General features: G+C 48.6%; 1 protein-coding gene across 2 annotated transcripts; it reads right to left on the reverse strand.

Moving 5' to 3' along the window:
• Positions 1–514: 514 nt before the first annotated feature.
• RPN1 (ribophorin I) lies at positions 515–20,847 on the reverse strand. Of its 2 annotated transcripts, none has more exons than XR_011379637.1 (10): positions 20,508–20,843; positions 16,217–16,281; positions 10,507–10,813; positions 7,462–7,671; positions 6,467–6,659; positions 5,427–5,526; positions 4,108–4,246; positions 3,607–3,884; positions 2,030–2,275; positions 515–1,120 (listed from the first exon to the last, which is right to left on the reverse strand). XR_011379637.1 is itself a non-coding variant. In XM_002713159.5 (10 exons), the coding sequence occupies exons 1-10, from the start codon at positions 20,766–20,768 to the stop codon at positions 938–940; spliced, it is 1,824 nt and encodes a 607-aa protein (XP_002713205.1). In that variant the 5' UTR covers positions 20,769–20,847; the 3' UTR covers positions 515–937. The 2 variants fall into 2 exon arrangements, 1 of the variants encoding a protein (XP_002713205.1); XM_002713159.5 differs by having other exon boundaries at positions 3,765–3,884; positions 20,508–20,847.
• Positions 20,848–20,938: the final 91 nt, after the last annotated feature.

Below are 20,938 nucleotides of genomic sequence, written 5' to 3' on the forward strand. Positions count from 1 at the left end.
TCTCCGCCAACCTGGGGGTGGGTCAGGGGTGTGCACGACCCGAGGACAGCTTCCATGTCTAGAGACCTGTTGTGCTGTGTCTTTTGATTTCCCATGGATGCAATGTGTGTATTTACCACTGTGAGGTGCGCATGTGTGCTGCAGGGGGTGGGGGAGAAGGGCCAGGGCTTGTAACCCAGTAGGATAACGTGAATAAATGACCCTATCTTTTTTTTTTTTTTTTTTTTTTTAAATAAAGATACTCAAAACACACAAGAAGAGAGGTTTCGCTGCTCCACTCCTGGTGTGTGGTCTTACGGAGGCCACTCGACCTCTCCTATTGTGCTAGTTAGTACTTGCTAATACTCCTGTTAGGACACCTCCATGTTCTAAGATGTCAAATGTAAATACCTACCCTGCAAATCTGATCCAAGGAGCAAGTCCATTATTTACTGGATAAAAAGCACTTGATAAAAGTATTCTGTCCAAAGGTGAGAATTAAGTTAGGAGAGATTTTCAACAGAACAAAAACAAATACAGTCCCTGCTTTATTTTCATTTGGTCACACACGCCTTTTTTTAAAAAAAAAAAAAACACACACACACATATGCTCACAAAATACCCAAAACATCAAGAAGTAGAAGGGCATGAAACAGGGTGCTTACAGGCTTAAAAAATACCCTAGGCTTCAGAATCAAACAATACCAGTCAACTACTGAAAATTTCTTTGTTCAAAACACAAAGATGTTTTGTTATCGTGGGACTTAAAATTTTTTTTTTTTTAACTTTAAAAAAAGAGTCAGGCTTCTTCTACTGCCTGGCTTCTCTTCCTTTGAAAGCCATTTGCAAATCAGAGATGCAGCCTTCTCTGGTCTCTATGTTCAAACCACCCTCCGCCCACTGCCTGCCCTCTTACAGTGCAGGCTCCCAGGGCCCACCCTGAAGGCAAGGGCAGGGGCTACAGAGCATCCAAGATGTGGTCGATCTTGGTGACCAGCTCCTGGCGCTTTCCAGAGATGAGCTTCTCATTCTCGATGTACGTGTCCTTCTTGAGCTTGCCGGCCACCAACCGCTCGGCCTCCACCGCCGACTTCAACACCAGCTCCTTGACCTGCACGTCCAGCTTCTGCATTTCACTCACCTAGCGAGGCAAGAGCAGAGAAGCCCTTGACAGTGCCCGTCCGACCCAGCCCCACCAGCTCCCAAGCCAACAGACCCTGGAGTGCCGCAAATAAAACAGTGCTCCAGGCAGAGGAGCTGGCCGTGGCGTAAGAGAGGCCCTGTTTCTGATGCCAGCTTCACCAATAGTTCCTTCGAGCCCCTGCACCATCCTGGGGTCTCATCTAGAGAACAGGACCGTCCAAATCAATGCTGCAGAAGGGCCATGTAAGGTCTCATACCCTCCTGAACCCGATACTGAACAGAGGCCCACGAAAAGCACAGCTCCAAAAAGTGGCCGGTGATATGAAGAAACTAACATAAGGGACGTAGAGGGGACGCCAGGAGGAACAGGTGACTGGGGACTCTGAGAGGCACTTCTGCAAGGAGGTTACTGTCCTCACAGCTAATGGTAACTTGCTTACACGGCCTGGATCAGGCACGGCTCTGAGCGCTTCACGTGCGCTAGACTCATTTCATACTGAGATGCTAACCGCATTCTCATTTCACACAGCAAACTGTTGAAGAAAATTCACTTGCCCAGGTTTACAGAATCTGGATTACAGCCTGGGTTCGTGTTACCATACCATGAGCAGCCTGAGGTCTAGTCCAGCCTGGCCTGCAGCAAAGGAAGCAGTACTCAGCACTGGCCACGTGGACAGATAGTGCTGTATAGCCCTGTCCAAACCCAACTCTCAGTCACAATCAAGGCCCCAAAACGTCTTGTTTCACCTCAGGAGCTGGTGATAAGCACAGGCGGGCTGCAGTCTCCCCTCACAAGCACGCAGGCAGAAGCAGAGCTGCCTGGTATCAACCTGGACTGATGGGTACAACCCCCTAAAATGGGGACGGGGGCCCAGAGCCGAGTGCCTCCACGATGCCAGACACTTACTCTGTCGCACAGATCAGAGCCCTCTGTCTTCAGCCTGGACTGCAGCAGAGCAATCTCACTGGTCAAGGCCTTGTGTTCAGTCTCCAGGCTCTTCTTGCCGCTGTTCAGAGTGGAGACATCCCGAGATTGCTTGTACCTATTAATGGTCTCGTCAAAGTGACGGTAGAGGCCTATTCTCTTGTTGACCAGGGTCAAGACCTGCTCTGTGATGCAAGCCACTTTCATTCTGGCTTCCGCAGCCGGATCCTGGAGAGAGATACACCACGTGTGAAAACATCCAAGCTTGAGCCCCCTCTGATTCTGTCTCCCAAATAACACCCACCACCAGCAGCCAAACAAGAAAAGGCACCATCTTGGAAAGTCAGAAAATCAAACCCCCGGGGTGGGTGATGTAGCGTAGCAGGTAAAATCACCGCCTGTGATGCAAGCATCCCATATGGGCGCAGGTTCAAGTCCTGGCTCCCCCACTTCCAATCCAGCTCCCTGCTAATGGCCTGGGAAAAGCAGTGGAAGATGGCCCAAGTACTTAGGCCCCTGCCATCCATGTGGGAGACCTGGCACAGCCCTAGCCATTGCAGCCACCTAGGGAGTGAACCTGCAGGTGGAAGGTGTCTCAGTGTTTCTCTCTTTCAAATAATCTTAAAAAAAAAAAAAATAAAAAAAAAAATTCAAATCCCCGCTGACATTTCATCTGGGCCAAGTCCAGCAATGGGCCAGACCAGGGACACAGGATGAGAGAGACATTTCTTCACAGCCTGGCAAGGCAGAAAGGTAATGCAAACAAGGACAGTAATGCCAGATGGGCCATAAATCAGACAGGGGAGGTGCTGAGGAGAACGCTCAGCTCAGACCGGGGAGGGCTTCAGTGAAGTTTATTAGAGCTTACTCCTTCAAGGACGTTCCAGGCCACAGAAGAAAAAGCCAAGCTCCCCAGCCTGCCAATCATGGCCCTCCCTGCTTTCCAGTCTTCTCTCACATGTGCCTACTTCAGAAGCCCTGTCAGTTCAAAGGCTCAATCTGCTCTGCACATAGTTGATCTGGTGCACAATTAACTTTTAGCTCAATAAATTATTAAAGTTTTAAAGTAGGTTTTACACATGTGGGAAACTGGTAAATAAACCAAGCCTCCATAAAAAACCAACAAGGAAGAATTGATATGGTGACTCCCATAGCATGTTTACATAGAAAAAAGGACACAAAATACATATCATTATTACCTTTTGTGTAAAAGGAGGAAATAAGGATCCAGATATCTGCTTACTTTGGCAAAAATAAATCAGGAAGGCTATCCACAGACTGACGAAATTGGCCACCAAAAGGAGCGCGTGTAACTATGCTACTTTAGAAGAAAGAAGGTTGCTGATGGGGCCAGGAGACAGCCGCCGCTCGAATCGTCTCCCCACAAGGAGTGTCCGCAGGGAGGGAGAGGAGCTGTGGTTCAGCCAGATGACAAGCAGCAGAATAACCACCTCCCATCTTTATGTTTCTCCTACCCCAGCTGAGCACACAAGTTACCATGTTTCCAGAACCAAAACAAGACAGGAAGCACTGGTGATCACAGACACAAGTGCCAGTACCTTTCCAGTGGGATTAGCAGAGGCCACAGCAGGGGAGGATCTTCCAGCGATAGTCCTGCTCTGGGCTTGCTGTGAGGACTGGTGCCCAAGCTAGTGAAGCACACTACCAAGGTACAACAGGCTGACTGATAAGGGTAGGAAGCAAGCCTCGAGGGTACCTTGGTGATGGAAAAGTCCAGACGGACATAGATGATGACGGTGAAGAACAGGATGTAGAAGGCAGCTACCACCAGCAGGGGCTCCTGCAGCATGAGCACCTTGTTGAACGTGTAGTGGACCTGTGAGCAGAACCAGAAGGCAGGCTGCACGGAGCGGCAGGGACATAGGAACCTGGCACCCAGGCCTACTCGGGCTGCCCACTCTACCACCTGCTACCATGGCCCACCCCCAGAGGTAGCCATAGGCTTAAACCCTGCACTCAAGGAGGGGAAGAAGGGAGAGTCCATAGCCCCAGCACCCACTGTCTCAGCAGGGAGGCCCAGAGGCAGTGCAGCCACTCACCACAATGTCCTGAATGTGCTGTTCTACCAGATTTTTCTTGTAAGCAACAATCACAGGGCGGCCAAATGTGTCCAGGTAAGTGTAGTGCAGCTCGTCTGGGGCACGGCTGATTTCATAAGGACTATCAACTTGGATATTCCTAGAGGCAGATGGGAACAAGAGTGGGCCTCAGACAACTCCACCGACAAGCCAGGAGCGGCATGGAGAATTCCAAGGCTAACAGGCCCTTTACAAGATCACCAAGTTCACACACTCCCACACTGCTTCCCTTCCAGCAGTAGGGACCATCTGCCCTGAGACAGCTGATCCACTGCACAAAGACCTGTGTGGGAGATCTGCTTATGCCGAGTCAACAGCTGGCCCTGCATCCTCCACTCACAGGTGCATGTAAGTATGAGACACTCCTGGACATTCTACCCAGTGAGTCTCTTGGGGACTTGAAGAGGCCATCAGCAGTTATCTCAGAGTCTCTTTCTCCTGCCATGAACAAGGGCTGGTAGACTGTTTTTTCTGTCCAGACGTCTGTCCCTTCTGGTCAACAGCACACCCTAATTTGGCATAGAAAAGCTATCCTTCCCACACAGAACGTTATCCCCAGGAAGAACAATCAAAGTGCCTCTTGTTTTGGTGATGAGAGCAGACAAATGACCAAGGGAGGTCAAGCAGATGCTTCCTGTGTAACAGAAATCTCCAGCAAAGTGACACAGACTACCAACAGGTGTGTTCACTCATGTCAAGGACAAGTTCCCATGAGTGTCCATCTCCTCCCATCAGCTGGACTCCTAGAGATGCGCTGGCTCCATCCTTTCCAAAGCCTGGTTCTTGAACTTCTGCTTAGCCCTCATTTCCCATATACATTCTCTTAAAGTGACCAAAGGCAAATTCTACTGTTTGTAACCCGAAACCCTGCTACACCATCTGAGGCACCCCCTTTCTGACCCAGGAGAAACAGAGCCACAGTCCATTCTTCTTACCCAGTGTCAACACAGCACACTGTCTACTGGGCTGTCGGCACTGTGTATCCTTTCCTGTTGTGTTAGTACCCAGGCCATCCCCTCTAGCTTGCTCAGGACTTTGGATATGGCACCTGTCACGTGAAGGTACTGTTTGGGGAAGGCCTCATAAGTGAACCACATGCCTTTATTCAAGTCTAACTTTTCTGTTTCACCTTCAGTCACAAGGTTCCCTACAGGTTTCTCAGTCAGTGCTATTTACTCAGTACCTACTCTGTGCCCCTGGAATGCAGGCTCCCCTTGAGAGGTACCAAGTGGGCACCAAGGGAGAAATGGGACACAGAGGAAAGGAACAGTTACACTCACTTGGCTCCTTCAGGCAGAATGATCTTCACAGTCAGAGAATCTATCACCTGCTCATCAAACACATGGTCCACAAATCTCATCTTCAGTGCATACTGATCACCTGAGGATCAAGCAGACACACACAGCAAGGTGAGAACAGAGGAAACAGGGAACAGCAAGGATGGGACTATGAAAGTGCTCACCTTACACAGAAGGGCGTGAAGCAATCTATAGTTAATGGCTGGGGCAGGCATTGTGGCGCAGCAGATTATGCCGCTGTTGGGATGCCCATGTCACATACCACAGTACCTGGTTCAAGTTCCAGCTACTCTGCCACCCATCCTGCTTCCCAGCAGGCAGCACATGATGGCTCAGTCACTGAGTCCGTGTCACCCACCTGGGAGACCCAGGTGGACCTCTGGGTTCTTGGTTCAGTCTGGTCCATCCTTGACTGTTGCAGACATTTGAAGAGTGAACTAGCTGATGGAAGTATCTCCATCTTCCTCCCCCTGCAATCACTGTCTTTAATAAACAAAATTTTATTATAAAGATCTTCCACCTGCTAGTTTACTCCTCAAATGGCCTAATGGCTGGAACTGGGCCAATCCGAAGCCAGGGGCTAAGAGTTTCTTCTGGGTCTCCCACGTGGGTGCAGAGGCCCAAGGACTTGGGCCATCTTCTACTGCTTTCCCAGGCCGTAGCAGAGAGCTGGATCGGAAGTGAAGCAGCTGGGACCTGAACCAGCTGCCTGGGAGGCAGCAGATGACAGTCCAACATTGGGACCCACCACTCATGTGGAATATTCAGAGGGTGTTGCTGACTTCATCCTGGCCTAGCCCTAGCTGTTGCAGGCTTCTAGAAAGTAAATCAGCAGATGGAAGATCTGTTTCTCTGTCTCTCACTCTACCTTTCATTTAAAAAAGGGCCTGCTACCCCAGCCTTCCTAAGAATGACAAGTGGACATTTTCTCCATCGATGAGGACTAGCAGCTGTTTTATTGGGGGGGGGGGGGGGGCAGGATTTAAGAGTTTAAAGTCTCTTCCTTACTATTGATGACTGACCCAAATTATAGAGGTATTCATAGCTTGGGAGGTTGTAGCCAACGATGTAATGTGTCTTCCACCCTCCAAAGAGAGGGAAGCGAGGCCGGATTTCCATCTCTACGGAGTCATCCAAAATGAGGAGGTGGCTGGTGGACACGTTGCCGATCTCATCCCGGTAGTAAACATCCTGGGCAGCCGCAGGGAGGATGGTCTGCAAGACAGGGGTGAGCCCTCTACAGCGCCAGAGCCATCAGAGGAAACCACCCCGAGGCGGAGAGCGCTCTGCACCGGGCTTCCTGAGTGCCCAGACTATTAATAATCAAGACCAGTCTGCTTTCCCTGAAAGGGTTCCGAGTTTCTAGAAGTCACATCTACTCACTCGAGGTTGCTAAGTAGCCAACTCATTCTCAACAATAAATAATGAAGAGAACTGCAAATCCTTTAGTGAATACAGAACACTTCATACACAGAGAAAATAATCTTGCAAGTTATGCTGCAGAATTGCATGAATTAGGTGACAGGGTCAGAGATGCATTCCTTACTGCATCTTCCAACTCTGCACATTGTGTTTGATAATGGCAGAAGGGATGTGATTCCTCTGTTCACACAGTGAGCCCTTCTATAACAAACCAGTACATGACAATGTTTGTAAGATTCCGTATTTAAGACGAGCTGTACATCTGCACAGGCAATATGATTACACTTTTTTAAAAGAGCACTGTCAGAGAAAAAAATTATAAAAATGTCAGCAGTTCTTGTATTTGAGTGATGATATTAGGAGTACATTTTTCATTTTTTCTATTCAAAGTTTCTCTTAAAAATGTTTCCCTTATATAAATGGGGAAATTTTATTTTATTTTTTTAAGATTTTGTTGCTTTCATAATACTGCAACTCAATTACTTAAACATCAGCCAATCCCAAAAAAGTATATGTAGCCAGGTACAAAGAGCAGAGAAAGGGCAGACTGACTAAGTCAGTGTTCCCACCGTCCACGTTGCTGAGCGCAGCCTACCTTGAAGGAGCGGATGGAGGAGATCCCACTGTCGGGCTGTCTCTGGTAGTCGTAGCGCGAGAAGGGCCCCTTCAGCACAGCCCCTGTGTGCTTCAGGTCCACGTTTTCCTCCACAGCGATATTCCCCCAGTGAGAGACCTCGATGACGCGGGTCATGCTGGTGATGGTCAGGAAAGGGCTGTTGTTCTCATAGTGTACTTTAAAAGCATCCTGGAGAGGCAGGAAACAGGTATTCTAGTTTTGCCCAACAGAAGAACCAACACTAGCGTAAATCAAATAACCTGTACATCAGCAACAGAATGGTTAAATTACGATGTTGTATAATGTATGCAACATCTTAAAATATTGTTTATTGGACATTTTACAGCATTATAGAAACAAATATTCATTATATTTATATATGTGTGTGTATATATATATATATATATATAAAAGATTCATTTATTTATTTGAAAGGCAGAGCACAGAGAGTGAGTGGAGAGAGGGTGAGAGGGAAAGATATTTTCCATTCACTGGTTCACTCCCCAAATGCTCCCAACAGCCAGGGCCAAAGTCTAAAGCCAAGAGCTCCATCCTGACCCCCCAGCTGGGTGGCAGGGGCCCGAGCACGGCAGCCATCCTCAGCAGTCTTCCCAGGCACATTAGCAGGAAGCTGGATCAGAAACAAAGTAGCCAGGACTCCAGGGGCACTTCCACAGGAGATGCAGGCTTCCTAAGCAGCCGTTTAACCGCAGCACAGTGCCGCCCCTCTGCAGTAAGATCTGGCTAAGCCTTCTGAAAGTACATACAAGAGATTTTAAAATGTTCACATGCATTGGTTTGAAACGTTTTACTTCAGAAAAATCTACCCTGAGAATATATAAAAAGGTAGGTTCTCAAAAAGAAAGAAAAAAATCCTGTGATAAGAAATAAACTACACTACAATGCTTAGTACAGAAAAAAACCTAACTGTCCAACTATAGAAACTTGGCAAATACACTAAAGGACATCACATCAAGGGGATGGCCACTAAAAATGGTTTACAAAGGTAATGCAGTAACATAGTAGAATGTTGAGAGAACTTTCTAAGTGACAAATGATTTATACAGACTCGTCAACCTTCTCTACCTGTGGTTGAACCAAGCACACATCACGTATAATATGTAGTTAGGCCTTTGACAGCTACAGCTGTACTGAATGTATCTTTTTTTCCCTTGTCATTATTGCCTAAACAATACAGTGCAACTATTTACACAGCATTTACATTACATTAGGCATTAGTAACCTGGGAATAAGTATACAGAAGGATGTACACAGGTTACAAATACTGTATCATTTGAACATCCCCAGATTTTGGTATTCTATGAGGGTCCTGGAACCAATCCCTCTTGAATACAGAAGGACACTATTCACATAACATCATCTCCACATTCAAAAGCCCTGTCTCCTTCATCAGAGTGCCTGGATTTGAGTCCCAACTCTGGCTCCTGACTCCATCTTCCTGCTAATGCACACCAAGGAAGCAGTGGTGATGGCCCAAGTAACTGAGTTTCTGCCACCCACATGAGAGACGTGGATTAATTCCTGGCTCCCAGCTTCAGCCCAGGCCAGCCTAGGCCATCTTCAGCATTTAGGGAGCTCTCTCTCTCTCTGTCCCTCTTTTTTTGTGTGTGTCTGTCTCTCAAATAAGTAAACAAATTTTTAGAATAACCTGAGAGGCCTTTCTTTAAAAAAAAAAAAAAAAGTTGAGAACTGATGCCAAATTTTCCAAATAGTCTCTCATGAACATTTTAATCTAAATTCTATTAATTTTGAAAGGTCCAAAACAAAAATATGCAAATTTTTAAAAGCCTATGGAAAAGATATCCAAATCACTGTCCAGCAGGCACTTATCCAGTTAGTTTCAAGTAAGGAAAAGTAAGTAGAGGAAAAAAATAAGTTAGAGAAAGCACAGCCCAGAGCAGTAGTCTGTCAGCAGCACAACAGGTATGCAGACCCAAAGACTCGGCAGCACAGGGCAACTTCAACAACAGGCAGAGCCCCTCTCACTCCCCAAACACCCACGAAACAATATCCACAGGGTATGACGTTTTGATAAATGAGAGAATATGAATATATTTACTACAAATCTGAATGTATTTGTAGACAGAAACACTAAAAAAATAAGTATCAAAAACAGTTACCAGGGAAAAGAAATGGGCAGAACATGTGGAAGCAAGAATTCTTGAAATACTCGTTTTGTTATATAATTCCACTAATGGACTCACATTCATGTATTCATATTCAAAAAGTTGTTGAAAAAATTCTTAAGGGGCAGCCAGTTGGCACAGTGATTAAGTCCCTGCTTGAGATCCCTGCCTCCCAAGTTGGAGTACTTGGTGCGAGTCCCAGTCACTCTATTTCTGACTGCAGCTCCCTGCTAATGCACACCCTGGGAGGCAGCAGGTGACAGCTCAGGTATTTGGGTCCTTGTCACCCACAGGGAGGCCCAGGCTGAATTCCTAGGTTCCCAGATTCACAGGCCCTAATCGTTACAGGTACTTGAGGGATGAACCAGAAGATGGAAGATCTGTCTGTCTCTGTCTCTCTGCCTTTCAAATAGATAAATTCAACTCTACAGATGATTTTTTTTTTTTTTTTTGACAGGCAGAGTGGACAATGAGAGAGAGAGACAGAGAGAGAGGTCTTCCTTTTGCCGTTGGTTCACCCTCCAATGGCCGCCATGGCTGGCGCGCTGCAGCCGGCGCACCGCGCTGATCCGATGACAGGAGCCAGGTAATTATCCTGGTCTCCCATGGGATGCAGGGCCCAAGCACGTGGGCCGTCCTCCACTGCACTCCCTGGCCACAGCAGAGAGCTGGCCTGGAAGAGGGGCAACCGGGACAGAATCCGGCACCCCGACCGGGACTAGAACCCAGTGTGCCGGCGCCACTAGGTGGAGGATTAGCCTATTGAGCCGCGTCGCGGCGCCAGCCCAGATGATCTTAAAACCACTTCTGACCTCCATCCACTCTGCAAGGCCTTCTCTAAGCAGCCTGGGATGGCTGCATCTCCCACTGAGCCTACCTGACTATAGGCAGGGACATCTCTGAACGGCCCATAATCCAGGAGGTCCTCGGAGCGCGTAGGGTTTCCCAGCTTGGTGTAGCTTTCCACATTTCGGGAGGCAAGCTTCACACGCATGGTTTGTGTCTTCGTTGGGTAGGGAGAGTAGAAATAATGGTTTCCCTCAAACACCACAAACTGTTTCTCTGATTGGGTGATCTGAGTTGGATATGGCTGAAGCACATGGGTGTAGACAGTTTCCACAATAACTGAAAGCTTGGTCCCAGGATCAAGGGCAACTGGGAGCTTGACCGTGAAGAATCTCCCACTGAAGGAATAATGAGGCAAGAGAATTAGAGAGGTTAGGGAAACTGAAAATAGAGCCAACGGTTCAAAGTCCAACAAGTTTAAGAGATTGTGCAACAAGTTTAAGAGATGGCATTTCATCTACTTTTTTTTAAGTAAATTTTTTTTTTAAGATTTATTTTATTTATTTGAAAGACAGTTACAGAGAGAGATAGAAACAGAGAGAGAGAGGTCTTCCATCTGCTGGTTCACTCCCCAGATGGCCACAACAGCTGGAGCTGCACTGATCTGAAGCCAGGAGCTTCTTCCGGGTCTCCCATGTGGGTACAGGGGCCCAAGGACTTAGGCCATCTTCTGCTGCTATCCCAGGCCACAGCAGAAAGGCAGATCGGAAGAGGAGCAGCCGGGACCAGAACCGGTGCCCATATGGGATGCCAGCGCTTCAGGCCAGGGCTTTAACTTGCTGCGCCACACCACTGGCCCCGTCCATTAAGTCTTTTAAGACATGTCTAGATGTTCATCTCAAGTTGTTTATAATACCAAATGAGTGCAGAACTCTTGACATCCAATGAGAGCAGAGCAGTTAATACATTCTAGCAGAACCACACAATGTAAAATTGGTGGTCATTAAAAACTGAGTTTGGAGGGGGGGGGCTGGTATTGTGGCATAGCAGGCTAACCCTCTGCCTATAAAACCAGCATCATCATATATAGGTGTCAGTTCAAGACTCAGCTGCTCCACTTCCAACCCAGTTCCCTCCTAATGCACCTGGGAAAACAGCAGAAAATGGCCCAAGTGCTTGGGCCCTGCACCAATGCGGGAGACCTGGAAAGCTCCTGGTTTAGGCCTGGCCCAGCCTTGGCCATTGTGGCCATTTAGGGAGTGAACCAGCAGATGGGAAGATCTCTCTTCCTCCCTCTCCCCTTCTCCTCTCTAACTCTACCTTTCAAGTAAATAGAAAAATAAATACATCTTTTAAAAAATAAATAGACTTGGAGGGCAAATATTTAGTGCAGTGGTTAAGATATCATTTGGGATGCCTGCCTCACATATTGGACTCCCTAGGTTTGAGTCTACTGCTAATGTACACCCTGGAAGGCAGCAGATAATGGTTCAAGTGCTTTAGTCCCTGCCACCCAAGGGAAACCCAAGTAGAGTTCTAGGTTCCTGGCTTCAGCTTGGCTCAACCCTCGTTATTGTTGGCATTTGGGGGAGAGAACCAGCAGCTCTCTATCTGTGTGTGTGTATGTGTGCACGCGCACCCGTGTTCACACACCTTTCAAATTCATTAATTAAAAAAAAAAAAAACTTGTATCTAAACATAGCTATAAACACAGAAAGATGTCCACATACAATGTAAAAGCTAATCAGTTTGTACAAGTAACAAAGTATGATTTAATTTTCAGACATATAAACATGTGTATGTAGAAAAAAGTATTTCAGTAAAATGTTCAAAAAATTAATTTTTAAGGGAATTCCTTATTTTTAAATTTTTATTTATTCATTTGAGAGGCAGAGAAATAGGAGACAGAAAAAGATCTTTCATCAACTGGTTCACTCTCCAAATGCCTGCAAGCCTGTCACCAGCTATCACTCTGCAAGACACTCTGCAGCAGCCTGGGATAGCGGCATCTCCCCGAGTGTTCCCGGGCCAGGAATGCAATCCAGGTGTCCACACTGTGACAGGGACTCAATCACTTGAGCTATCACCGCTGCCTCCCAGTGTCTGAATTCGCAGGAAGATAAGGGCCAGAGGCAGATAACTGAGTCCAGGCACTCCCACATGGAACACAGGCATCTCCATGAGCACCTTAACTGCTAGGCCACATGTTCACCTCTCAACAAAAAATGTTAATGGTAACTGTTCGCAGAGTGAACAAACAGCTTCATCTGGTTGGCCTTTTTCCAATTTAAAATGAGTTTGAAGAGCCAGTGTTAATGGGTTAATTCGCCAGCCATGATGCCGGCAACCCATATGGGCACCAGTTTGAGTCCTGGCTGCTCCATTTCCAATCCAGCTCCCTGCTAATGGCCTGGGAAAAGCAGCAGAAGACGGTCCAAGTGCTTGGGCCCATATCATCCCTAGGATAGAAGACCCAGCTGAGGGGCCGGCGCCGTGACGCAGTAGGTATTCCTCTGCCTGTGGCACCGGCATCCCATATGGGCACTTTTTTGAGTCCCAGCTGCTCCTCTTTCAATCCAGCTCTCTCCTATGGACTGGGAAAGCAGTAGAAGATGGCCCAAGTGCTTGGGCCCCTGCACCCGCATGGGGGACCAGGAAGAAGTACCTGGTTCCTGGCTTCAGATTGGCGCAGCTCCAGCCGTTGTGGCCATTTGGGGAGTAAACCAATGGAAGGAAGACCTTTCTCTCTGTCTCTCCCTCTCACTGTCTAACTCTACTTCTCAAATAAATCAACAAAATCTTAAAAAAATAAAATAGATAAAATCCAGCTGAAGCTCCTGGCTCCGGCTTGGCTCAGCTCTGGCTGTTGGAGCCATGTGGGGAACAGATCTTCAGCTGGAAGATCTCTCTATTTCTCTCTGTCACTCTGTCTTTCAAATAACTAAATAAATCTTTTAAAAGGGGGAAAAAAACGAAGGCATTTTAATGTGCTCCGTGGTATATCCTCAAAGGGCAGAATGTGGATTACTTCTGCTATAACCTATAGAACTCACATTGTTATACTTCATGTCACTCTAAAGCACTCTACTGCAAATATAAGAAGTCCTCCAATTCTTGACTTCAAGTCCTAAATCTGCTTTTTATCCTGCTCTGTCCTGAGCTCTAAACTCAACTTTTCAAATGCTTGTGAGCCAGCTCCACTGACCACCTCACAGATAATTCAACAAATCCAGCATCATGGGTGACCCCAACTCCCCACTGCTAATACTGCTTCCATCTAACCAACTCTAAAAGTAGAAACCGCAAGCAATTTCTGATGCTTCTCTGACTCCAACAGCCAGTAGCTGATGGTCATTCTTGCCTTACAGAGCCTCTCAGGTTCACTCCCTCCTCCTGCTTCCTCCTGGTTCACAACAGTACTTCTTGCCCACATTAATGCATCTCTTCCCAATTAACCTGCTGATCTGTCTCCCGCCAGCCATCAAGACAATCTGATGGCATTTCTCCCACCCTAATTTTACAAGTTGTTAAATGCTGAATTTTGCTTTGATGATCCAGACACTTCCAAAGCTTTTAGCGCTCCAGGGTCATCATTAAGAATGTATGTTCTTGGCCGGCGCCGTGGCTCAATAGGCTAATCCTCCACCTTGCGGCGCCGGCACACCGGGTTCTAGTCCCGGTTGGGGCGCCGGATTCTGTCCCGGTTGCCCCTCTTCCAGGCCAGCTCTCTGCTATGGCCAGGGAGTGCAGTGGAGGATGGCCCAGGTGCTTGGGCCCTGCACCCCATGGGAGACCAGGAAAAGCACCTGGCTCCTGGCTCCTGCCAGGATCAGCGCGGTGCGCCGGCTGCAGCGGCGGCCATTGGAGGGTGAACCAGCGGCAAAAGGAAGACCTTTCTCTCTCTGTCTCTCTCTCTCACTGTCCACTCTGCCTGTAAAAAAAAAAAAAAAAAAAAAAAAAAAAAAAAAAAAAAAAAAAGAATGTATGTTCTTGGCCGGCGCCATGGCTCACTAGGCTAATCCTCCGCCTTACGGTGCCGGCACACCAGGTTCTAGTCCCGGTCGGGGTGCCGGATTCTGTCCCAGTTTCCCCTCTTCCGGGCCAGCTCTCTGCTGTGGCCAGGGAGTGCAGTGGAGGATGGCCCAAGTCCTTGGGCCCTGCACCCCATGGGAGACCAGGATAAGTACGTGGCTCCTGCCATCATATCAGCACAGTGCGCTGGCTGCAGTGCGCCGGCCACAGCGGCCATTGGAGGGTGAACTAACGGCAAAGGAAGACCTTTCTCTGTCTCTCTCTCACTGTCCACTCTGCCTGTCAAAAAAGAAAAAAAAAAAAAAAAAAAGAACGTATGTTCTTAGCAAACCGTAGAAACACCAAACAAGGGTTTCCAATGGATAATGGATAAATGGCTAGACAGACAACACAACGCTGACTATACCAGCATCTAGGAAGCAGACAAACTTTTTTCCTATAGCTCTTCTGCTAGATTTAATGAGAGCATTTTTGTGAAGGACTTCATTTGTCAGGTAAACCAAAACAAGTATTCATTTACTGAAACAGATTTACTGAGAACTCAGAATGTGTCAGTTTCTGTGAAAGGAAGAGGTATTAAATCTGCAGACTGTGTGCACTCATAACCAGAAATAAATAATATGTTGTAAAAAAATTTTTAATGCTCCCAACTGCCTGCACGATAAAATTCACACCTCTAAGAATGGTGCACGAAGCATTCCTTAAACTGACCACAGTCCTCTGACACTGCACCTTCCTGTGGGCTCCAGCCACTCTGAAGGCACGATTAACTAAACACTCGATGAGATGGCAAACCTCTCTATCTTTACAGATGTCTCTGCCTGGAATGCTCCTTCCATTCCACTGGTTAGCCCTCTTTGTGATTAGGCCAAAGTTTGCTGAGGACTTCCTGTGCACCAGGTTCCATTCTCAGAATATTAGGTGTATTAATTCAACTAATCTTAACCATCATCATGAAGTAGACATTGTTTTACTGAGAAGGAAACTGAGGCCACACAGGAAACAGCAGAAAGAGGATTTGAAATCAGGAACTAGAGCAACAAAGGCCACCCTCAACAACTATGCTCTGTGCCTCACCAGGACACGTGCTGCAGGCCATCAGCCAGAGCCATAAACACACAGGCTCCTCAGACAGCCTCCGAGAGGGCCAGGAGTCCCTTGGACGTTTACAAAGGAGAGGAATTTTAACAGCAACTTATTTAAGGCCAATCTTCGGATCCAATATTCTCGGGGTTGGTGATATGCCTATTTCATGTACTCTAAGGTTGCGGCAGAAAAATCTGGCTGCAGTCCAGACCCAGGCTTCACAGAATTCAGTCACCCCCAGGAAAGACACATCACTGTCAGTGCTCAAGGCTGGGGGACAGTGGCGGGTGGGGTGCACTGAGAGGACTGCCTGCCCCTTGGAAACAGAATAGGAGTCAACCGCAGTTCAGAGGCAGTCTGCTCACACAGAGAGGAGTTCTCACATAAGGCTCTGAGGACCCAGCAGATCCCCTCTGCTGGGGAGGGATCCTTATCCCACACAGATTACAGAGACTTGCCCTGGGATGCAAAGTAACTACTTTCTAGTAAAACAAGCTGCCACTGCTTAAGGGACTCCATTTGCAGCATGAGTAATCAGGAAAGACAGGATCCGCTACAGCCGCTACTTCAAAGTCTATGCGCCAGGCCTCTAATACTGCGAAGCAACTCTCCAGACTCAGCACGCCAACGCTGACGGGGTCACGTTTAACAAGACAAGATACAGATGCTCTGGGGCAGCTTACCTTCTACCCTTAATTTTGGTTTCTCGCACTTCCAGATTGTTCTCTTCCTCATCTTCTCCCTTCACCTGCATCAAGAAAAGCAGGTTGTTATTTATCTTTTGGTTTCTAAACTGTGAGCAACCAACTTTTTCAGAACATCCACATTAAAGTATTCAAACAACCAGACTGTCTGAAGATTGAATTTGATTTCAGCAACAGTTTTTTTGCATCTGAAACACAAAAACACTATCAAAGATTTACTTTTGCATAAAGTGGCATACTAAGCTCTGTAAACATATAGCATTTTCCCTCAATGATCAGATACACACATACACATACAAAGATTACATTTCAGCCGGCGCCGTGGCTCAATAGGCTAATCCTCCACCTTGCGGCGCCGGCACACCGGGTTCTAGTCCCGGTTGGGGCGCCGGATTCTGTCCCGGTTGCCCCTCTTCCAGGCCAGCTCTCTGCTATGGCCAGGGAGTGCAGTGGAGGATGGCCCAGGTGCTTGGGCCCTGCACCCCATGGGAGACCAGGAAAAAGCACCTGGATCCTGGCTCCTGCCAGGATCAGCGCGGTGCGCCGGCTGCAGCGGCGGCCATTGGAGGGTGAACCAGCGGCAAAGGAAGACCTTTCTCTCTCTGTCTCTCTCTCTCACTGTCCACTCTGCCTGTCAAAAAAAAAAAAAAAAAAAAAAAAAAAAATTTAAAAAAAAAAAAAAAGATTACATTTCCAAATACTTCTTAAAGTCCTCAAAGATTCTTTCTGGGTGTTTTCTTCTTCATATACATTCAAATATGAATATGTATAGAAAAAATAGTATTAGCCGGCGCCGTGGCTCAATAGGCTAATCCTCCACCTTGCGGCGCCGGCACACCGGGTTCTAGTCCCGGTCAGGGAGCCGGATTCTGTCCCGGTTGCCCCTCTTCCAGGCCAGCTCTCTGCTGTGGCCAGGGAGTGCAGTGGAGGATGGCCCAGGTGCTTGGGCCCTGCACCCCATGGGAGACCAGGAAAAGCACCTGGCTCCTAGCTCCTGCCATCGGATCAGCGCGGTGCGCCGGCTGCAGCGGCGGCCATTGGAGGGTGAACCAACGGCAAAGGAAGACCTTTCTCTCTCTGTCTTTCTCTCTCACTGTCCACTCTGCCTGTCAAAAATTAAAAAAGAAAAAAAAAAAAGAAAAAATAGTATTTACTTATATAACAGAAAAGTCTCATGCATGACCAAAACTGTTTTTACTTCCACTAAAGAAGTAACAAGTGGGGCCTGTATTGTGGTGCAGTGGGTTAAGCTGCATCCATCCTATACTGGAGTACCAGCAGGTTGGCTGATCCACTTCCTACCCAGCTCCCTGTTAATGCACCTGGGAAGGCAGCAGGTGGCAGTCCAAGGACTTTGGCTCCTGCCTCTCAAGAAGGAGACCAGGATGGAATTCCTGGCTCCTGATTTCACCCTGGCTGAGTCCTGTATGCTGTGGTCATTTAGGGAGTGAACCAGCAGCTACAAGATTTGTTTTTCCCTCCCTCTAACTCCACTTTTCAAATACACAAACAAATTTTAAAAAAAGGAAAAAAAAACTTGCAGTCGCATTACCTGATTGGTTCAAAAATCATCTGTTAATTCTGTAGTGTGAGAGAGACCAGTTAAGTGAATACATGTGCTACTTTATAACCCAGTGGCCATGGGAAACAACTGGATGATACACGTAACACAGAGTGTATATTTTCTACCAACTGCTTTGGAAATTGGTGAGGTTGCTAAAAACATTTTCAGTAAATTATCTTCAGTTTTTATAGAACGTACTCTCCCTGTTTTTTTTTTTTTTTTGACAGGCAGAGTGGACAGTGAGAGAGAGAGACAGAGAGAAAGGTCTTCCTTTGCCGTTGGTTCACCCTCCAATGGCCGCCGCGGCCGGCACCGCGCTGATCCGATGGCAGGAGCCAGGTGCTTCTCCTGGTCTCCCATGGGGTGCAGGGCCCAAGCACTTGGGCCATCCTCCACTGCACTCCCGGGCCACAGCAGAGAGCTGGCCTGGAAGAGGGGCAACCGGGACAGAATCCGGTGCCCCAACCGGGACTAGAACCCGGTGTGCCGGCGCCGCTAGGCGGAGGATTAGCCCAGTGAGCCGCGGCGCCGGCCTATAGAACGTACTCTCCCTGAACCCCTCCCCAATTTCTCTCTATTGAGGAACATATGGGTGGCCGGTGCCCAAATATGTGGGCCATCTTCCACTGCTTTCCCACATGCATTAGCAGGGAGCTACATTCAAAGCGGAGCAGCCAAGACTCAAACTGGTGCTCATCTGGGATGCTGGCCAAGCAGGCAACAGTTTAACCGGCTGTGCCGAACACTAGCCCCAGCTGCAGGTCTTAGAACTCAACACAGCCCTACCTCACAGCCACCAGGGCCAGAAAGGACAATGTGCCACAACAGAACATACACAAAAGTATGGGACAACCTGCAGCAGAGCCCTGACTTACTATTCACTTTAGGACTTCGTGCAGAGGATCCAATTACCTAACCTGCAGGCGACAGACTCCTCACCTGCCGCCGGAGAACTTGTACTCCTCCTCAGAAGGCTGCTATGAGGGTTACGTGAGAACACCTACCACAATACCTGATATAGAGTAGATATCCAGTAAGAAAGGATTATCTTGTCAGAGAGAGAGAACAAACTAAGAGATCCAAGAAAACCTGGAGGTGAGTATGCTTATCAGCTGAACTGTGCTAACAGGACTGCATGCCCATGTTCAAACTCAACAAAAAATACACACTAATTTCGTGTGATTATTTTTGGCAGAATAAAGAGCTGCTGCTGTGGTCTAAGTCACAACTTGCTGTTATAAAAGGACGAGATTTAACATTCAAAAATTTCAAAGGTGGCAACGCACATTTACAGCAAGTTTGGATCCATCTTTCCACAAACCTTTGCGTAAAATCTTGTGTTTCATCATGGACAAGGCATGAACGGCAACAGAAGTCATTTCAGAAACATCACCTCTATAAACCCAGTTTTATAACTACACATTAAGTCGGAGAGTAAGACGTGCTTAGAAGAAATGTGACAATGTAATGACTATTCTCTCAATAAATAATTGGGTAATCACTTAATGAACACTATTTAATGAAAACAGTAATAAAAACCAAGCCTCTGCATTTGCATATTCCCTCTATTCCCAAAGCCGGTATTTTCTTTCCTTGAGAGCGGTAAATGTATCCATGGAAATACCCGGAAGCACACAGTCCGTACTTAGAACCATTTAACAAGAGAACAGGTAGGGGAAGAGAGAGACCTTTCCAGCCCACTGCTTTTCCCAGGCCATTAGCAGAAAGCGGGACCATCGGTCCAGCAACCAGGACATAACAGATGCAGGCGTCCCGGCCCCAAGGCCAGCCTCTTAAAACTTTAAGAAGAGTTCTAATATTTAAACAGTGTGCATTAGCAACTTCATTAGTGTGTCAGAGGGGCAGGCAGGGGGCGAAGCTGCATTGTGGGACATCCCCACCCCGTATCTGACACGGCCCTCCCGCCCACCTCCCTGCCAGTCCACTCCGGGAAGCGGTAGGTACTAAGTACCAGTACTTAGGCCCTGCCGCCAATGCAGCAGACAGTGCCAGAGCTCGGGGCTCCTGGCTCCAACCCTGACTGTTGGGAGCATTCGGGGAGAGAACCAGGGGATGGAAGATGGCTCTTGCTGTCCGCCTTTCAAGTACGAAAAAAAAAAAAAAACAACTTTTCTAAGTTATATTAACAGGAGTTTCAAGTGAGTACAAACTTGAATACTTGAAACCTGTCACGTCTGATTGTTCTGGATGAAGTCCAGAAATTAGAACCTACAGTGGCCCGGATACTGGATTAAGGCAATGAAATCCATCTTGATTCATTTATTCTTCGTCCACGCGGGCGATCGAGCCAGTCTGGTGCACGCAGGCACCCTGCCGGGCGCCGCCGAGCCGAGGTGCGGCCAAGGCCGCAGGACGCCAGAGTGGGGCCAGGGCTGCCCAGGCGCGGAGCAGGCAGAGGAGGGTCGCCCGCTGGACCCGAGGAGCGGCCCACGTGAGCGGCGGCTTGTGCTGACGTGTCCGAGTCCGCAGGCGGGCGCGCACGGGCCGCGTTGCAGCTGCAGATCCCGGCCGCCCCCGGCCTCCTCGCGGGTGCCGGGCCTGGCCGCAGACCCCCGGGTCCCGCGCGTCGCTCCGGGCTCCGCACTTTCGGGGGCCGAGAGGGGCGCGATCGCGGTGGGGCGACCTGCGCCCCGCGCAGCAGGAAGTGCCCACGCGGGGCGGCGGCGCGGTCCTGCCCGCACTCACCTGCACGCCGAGGTGCGCCAACCGGGCCTCGAGCTCGGGCTCCAGGGCCAGGAGGAAGGAGGTGGCTCGGGACGAGGAGCCGCCGCCCGGGTGCGCCAGGACGATCTCCGCGGTCACCTTGGCCAGGTGGCTGCTCAGGTCCACCGTGCGCTTCACGTCTTCGTTGACTAATGGCGGTGGCTCCGAAGAGGCGCTGCCGGGCGCCGGGGCCCAGGCCCCGAGCACCAGGAACAGAAACAAGCAGGCGACGGGCGCCTCCATGACCCGGACCGAGTGAGCGCCTGGCCGGGCCGAGAGCCGCCGCCGCCGCCCCGCCTCTCGCCACCGCGCAGCCTCTCATTGGGCGCCGGCTGGCGCCACAAGATGGTGGCGTCCGGCGGGAAAGGACCCCGTCTCCAGGGCAACGGGGCGGCCCTCCGGTCGCCTGACGG

The sequence above is a fragment of the Oryctolagus cuniculus genome, chromosome 10 (genome assembly GCF_964237555.1).
Source record: "Oryctolagus cuniculus chromosome 10, mOryCun1.1, whole genome shotgun sequence".
Classification (NCBI taxonomy): domain Eukaryota; kingdom Metazoa; phylum Chordata; class Mammalia; order Lagomorpha; family Leporidae; genus Oryctolagus; species Oryctolagus cuniculus.

Bases quoted from the DNA above. Each gene is read 5' to 3' on its own strand.
- RPN1 (XM_002713159.5), bottom strand. From the start codon at position 20,768: ATGGAGGCGCCCGTCGCCTGCTTGTTTCTGTTCCTGGTGCTCGGGGCC. The intron at 16,282-20,507 runs GTGAGTGCGGGC...TTCTTGATGCAG, and splicing joins TGGCGCACCTCGGCGTGCAG to GTGAAGGGAGAAGATGAGGA. The intron at 10,814-16,216 runs GTAAGCTGCCCC...TTATTCCTTCAG, and splicing joins ACCAAAATTAAGGGTAGAAG to TGGGAGATTCTTCACGGTCA.